This window comes from Halyomorpha halys, unplaced genomic scaffold, assembly GCF_000696795.3.
Source record: "Halyomorpha halys isolate HHAL.00 unplaced genomic scaffold, Hhal_1.1 Scaffold60.1, whole genome shotgun sequence".
Taxonomy (NCBI): domain Eukaryota; kingdom Metazoa; phylum Arthropoda; class Insecta; order Hemiptera; family Pentatomidae; genus Halyomorpha; species Halyomorpha halys.
This window is the reverse complement of record NW_027112396.1, coordinates 1,287,880-1,293,208: the sequence shown is the minus strand read 5'-3', so window position 1 is coordinate 1,293,208 and position 5,329 is coordinate 1,287,880. Positions and strand designations below refer to the sequence as shown.

Here is a 5,329-nt window from a genome sequence, read left to right as displayed (position 1 = left end):
TAATTTATTATTATATATGTTTCCAAGTTTGCTATTATTACTTTTTTATTTTTCTCTGAATTTAGGTTGTTATGTCGTTTTTGTTTTTCAGCCCTAATGAAGGTCTGAAATTTAGATCAAAATGTAGGCATAAATAAATAAATTTTACTTATTTGTGCTTCACTACTGATCACACCCCCAACTATCTTCTCAAAACCTTTTTAACTGGATAATATGCCCAGAGCTATTCTGGTACTTAATTTTCCTAATACCATAGAGATTGGCATTTCGAAGTTACAACCAAATAAATTGTTAAAATTAGATCTGACAATTACACACCTGACATTTTCATGCCTTTGAATATAGATCTTGTGGAACTGGCCTTCAACGGGTGACTTGATGTCATCTTTCATCTCCATAGCGACGTGCTGAGGCAGCACTGATAACAGTAGCCTCTCCTGAAAACAAAAAACATTATTTATAGAAACTGAAAGGCTCATCGCATTAATTTGTTCTCAGAATAATATATTGATGGCTTACTTCACAGTAGTGTTAAGTACATTTTCGACTGAGAAGATTGAGGTATAAAATCTAAATCTGTTTAATCAATAAAATAATTAAAAATTTGTAATTTTCCTGAAAGAACCTTTAATTGTATATTACTAAAGGTAGCGGAAAAGTACTAAGCACTTTGAGATCTGTCTTTGATACAATACTTATTATAGGTAAATAGAGAAATCATGTCGGTTATAATTTTTAAGAGTTCTACCAATACTTTTTACCAAATTATATCATTTCAGCTGATTCACTTTGGAACTAAGTATTACAGTCAACTCTTGATAATTTTCCCAAATCTCTTGATCAAAGTACTTTGTGTCAATTTCCTTCTCCTTAAAGATGATTTAAGTATTTCATTATTTAAAATGTTGATATAATTGTTTGTTATATTTGAATTTAAAGGTAGTAAATTGCTCAAGGCCATAGGAGATTTCCGCTGCTTGTATCAGAGAAAATAAGTAAAAATAGCATCGCGTGCATGCTAAATACAGTTGCCTATATCATTAAAACATTCATCTTTCAGCCAAACTGAGAAATGTTAAAAAGTAAGAATTTTTTCATTTTTTGTTTTGAACAGAAATTTATTTTCAAAAGTTCACTTAGGAACTAAATATTGCAGATATTCTTGATAGTTTGAAAGTTTTGTCCCTTTTCCTTGAAAAATATTTGATAAATTGAAAACAATCAATGCATTTTTGTAAATGTCCTTGGTTATTTGAATTCTTAACAATATGCCAACATTTTATAATTTGAAGTCAGAACTTGCACAAGCTCTATAATTAGAAGTTCCTATACTTCTGTAATTGGTTTGAAATACATGGAATAACTGTTTGTTTACAGATCTAGCATAAACAATTGAGTAAGGAGTATGTTTTCAAACTGTATTGAATTCCAACCATGAATTTAATCTGTGAAATTGATTAACTGTTGAAATGAACAGTCAGTATTTCTGTTAAGTTTATGAGGGCAAAAATCAGGCATCGACAAAACTAAGAGGAAAGACATTTTCTAGACCAGGGGTAGCCTAGTCGATTGTGAGGTCAATTTTGGTCAATCACTCCCATTGGTAGAATTTCATGTACCATGGACTTTGAATCGATTGTAGACGACAAAACTTTCTAACAATAGTTTAATGGATTCTGGGAATTCCTAGAATTCTGATAGCCAGACATTGTGATCTACGCCCATCCAGCACAATACATTTTGACTTCTGTGTTACACTTGTCACTGGACGCAAACACAACATGTGAACACAGCAGTTACGAATCGACTCATCGAAGAACACAGTCAGCTTGAATATTTGGTAGGGGCATATGGTAGCATTCTTTCATATTAACAGCATTATTATTAATCAATATTATTTATCCTTGGTAACCACATTGAGTTTAAATTTTTCTTTTGTTAAAAAATCAAGTACCATTTTCTTTGTTTTAAATTAAATTGCTTTTCTGACCTATCTATTTACTTGATAGGTGAACCTTCTCGGTAACAAATCTCTAAGCTGGGGTCATTACACTGATATATCAGGAATAACAATAATTCTATTGTTATAAATTAAGGAGTCAGTATTGTAAACCGTAACAAATATATTATAACTTTAACATAGCTGTAATAAATTTGAATATATCTATATTAGATTTTAATATACTTGAATTGCCTGATCGTAATATGCAGTATTTTTATTATTTTTCTAATTGTAACGGAGATAATTACTGCAGTTCAGGAGTTTTTGAATTTTTGAGGAAAATATTTAATTCTTTTACTCCTCAAATTTCTTTTTAATCTAGTATACCTATGAACATGAGCAGTAAACCAAAAAAATCGAAAACTGATCACTTCAATGAAGAATGAGAACTCGATTGCTTTTTTACAATGATGAATAACAAATGTTGTCGTTTAATATTTGCTGGAATGCACAGTATATAAACATAGTATGCATTTCACACCCCTTCTTCCCCTTGGACTACACCTAAGACTAACAAGTCGATCGCAAGATACTTTTGAGATAAAAGGTAGATCTTATATACAGAAAAGTTGGCCAGCCTTGTTCTAGACAAAGAGGTCAAAGTAAAAAAAAAAAAAAAAAGTATAAAGTAAGATCAAAAGAATAAAACAAGATCAAAAGGTGATTTAAAAGGTTATGAATGACAACAAATGGCCATTCAACGCAACAGGTCAGAATGAAAGTGATAGATTTGGCAAGCTTCCAAAGTAACCGAAGCCTTTCATCAGCTAGATTTGTTTTTACAGAAGTTGAATGAAATAGTAGTCATGACAATCGGTAGTCATAAACAGATCCTATGTATCAAGAAGGAAATCGATCAACAACAGAACAACCTATAAACAGAGGAATGCCAATGGGTGACAGAGGGAGTAGTCTGTCCCGGGTTACTAAGGGGACCTCATAGAAGAAGTGTTTTTTCTTTTTTTTTTCATGATAAAAAGACATTTGGGGGTCCAGTCAGCGGAGTAGAAATGAACGCAAACAAGAGAAATTTATTTTATTTGGACTGCTGTTTCAGCCAAAATTGTAGGCCTTCAACAGTCATAGAGATAGAAAAATTGTATCCTAAAAAGGTCAAATCGTATTGATTTATTAAGTACACAGCATACTTATAGCTAGTTAAGCAATTCCTTTAAAATTCTTATAATGTATAGGCATATTACAGTAAATTTACAATATATAACAGTAATATAACATTTTTTGTTCTTTGATCTTTTTCTTTCTATATTTTAATTAGTTATAGCTAATTATTATTTTCTCCTTTAAACCCAATGCATATTTTTTTCCCTTCTTTGAAACACATAAAATAAAATAAAAATATAAAATATAAATAATATAAATTTTAAATAAAATAGCAAAACTCGGACTATCTTCTAACAATCTACTTCAAACAGTCAACTATCTTCTTCCAATAATAATACTTTTTTTTTTTAAATCAGCATAGAACACTAATGTAAAGAATATTAATGCATTTATTTTTATTAATTTAATTTTTTTTTTTGTTTTTATTGAGAGGGCTTAAACATTTACCCACATGAGACCTCAAATGATAAGTGTATGCCACAACCATTGTCATAGATATTTTAATGAGACTTTTAATTTTACAACTAAACATAGAAAAAAAAATTTAATATTAGATTTAATACGAGCAGAAAACAGAATAGTAACAATTGCTATTCGTTTATTTTAATATTCTCAGTATTCTAATATCTGTAAACTAATAAACAATATATTTGTACTTTCATATTAAAAACAGCTATACACTCTATTGAGGTTATTCCTGCAGCACCGCTCATTAAGGGTTCGAGTTGGTGAAGTGGTATCCAGAGAGGTTCCAATTGCCTGTGGAATACTCCAGGGTTCTGTGCTATCTCCAATACTTTTCTCAGTATACATGGCTGTAACTGTTGGAGCCAAGTATGACAAGGCTACCGTAGCAGCTTATACCGACGATATAGACATCTATAGTAGTTCAATGAATGCAGAGACAGCTCTGTGGCAGGCGGAGAAGGCTTGAATGGAAATAACAAAGAAACTGGAAGGGATAAGGGATAAGGATATTAAGTTAATATCAAGAAGACCGACTGTATTATTGTCTCCTTCCAGAACAACCAGCACCCTCTTCCTAAAGTCTAAAGGGTAGCAGGGTACGAGAACAGATCGCTAGGCAGTGTAGTATACCTGGCTATCACCCTTTATAGATACCTGATGCTAGTTCGCCACTGTAATAAGAAGATTAAGCAGGAGCAAGTCTTACAGGCTTAATCACTTGCTAACTTCTCCTAATCATTCTCTCTGCCTTAAATTAATGATCTATGAAATGTATATCAAATTTTTTGACAGCCATCAGTACTGTGCGAACCCATCGTTCAGGAAACTGACATCGACAGGACGGCCACAAAGGTGGCAGGCATAAACAAACAGACTCAGACTCGACTGAGTACAACTAACTAAATTATTTGAATCAACAAACCTGGTGAGGCCCGTCACCATCGGACTGACACAAAATACAAACTACTCCTTTCCTACTCTACCCCTTTTCAGCCCCCTCAACCTATTTTTCCCATCATGAAATCAACCCTAAGCACCCATGGGGCTAAAAAACAAAATTAAAAATTAAAAACAAACTGACCAATTTTTCATTTTCATCCTCTAGTTCCAGCCGGGCAGCAATGCAGTTCCTAGTGTCAAGAAAAGCTCGCCTTTGGGCATGTTCCATGAGTGAGTGGAGCAAGAGGCCTATCACGTTGGCACAGGAGAATATTATCACATTGGCAGCGACCTGAAATCAAATTTTCAAAATGAATAAAACAACAAATAATTATCAAGTTAATAATATATGTTCATCAAAAACAATTAATAGAGTCTCATTTATAAGACTTACTGGATGAAAAGTTATTCGTTTTTCAAAACATATTATTCCTAACTCCCTTTTTATGATCATGAGGGGTAAGAATAGAATGCAGAATATACTCTGTCTCAGCTATGATACAATAAATATATCCTTTAAGATTGATAGGGGAAAGGTTAGTATATTCTCCCAGGCTGAGTAAATTAATGATATTTTTTGAGGTATCTAATGCAAGTTCATCGACTAACTTGTCTTTATTAAATTATAAATATTTCTTCATAATAGAAATAAAACTTGATGTATTAAAATTTTTTAGATTTTTTATTAACATTCAATCTATAATTGTGAATTTATATCATTATTATATTGTAATATGCTCTTTTTGAGTAGATAGTATATTTTGATGTATAAATGGTTTTAATATGTTTTATTTTATG

The 5,329-nt window shown here is 31.7% G+C and overlaps 1 protein-coding gene across 3 annotated transcripts in view; it reads right to left on the bottom strand.

The window, feature by feature from the left end:
• LOC106692545 (Ca(2+)/calmodulin-responsive adenylate cyclase) overlaps nucleotides 1–5,329 on the bottom strand; it is a 378,170-nt gene that overhangs the window by 2,552 nt on the left and 370,289 nt on the right. For all 3 annotated transcript variants that reach the window (XM_067050281.1, XM_024360585.2, XM_067050282.1), the window contains exons 5-6: nucleotides 4,674–4,823; nucleotides 319–437 (exon numbers count right to left, since the gene is read on the bottom strand). In XM_067050281.1, the coding sequence (XP_066906382.1) occupies nucleotides 319–437; nucleotides 4,674–4,823 (269 nt within the window). The remainder of the gene's footprint in view (nucleotides 1–318; nucleotides 438–4,673; nucleotides 4,824–5,329) is intronic.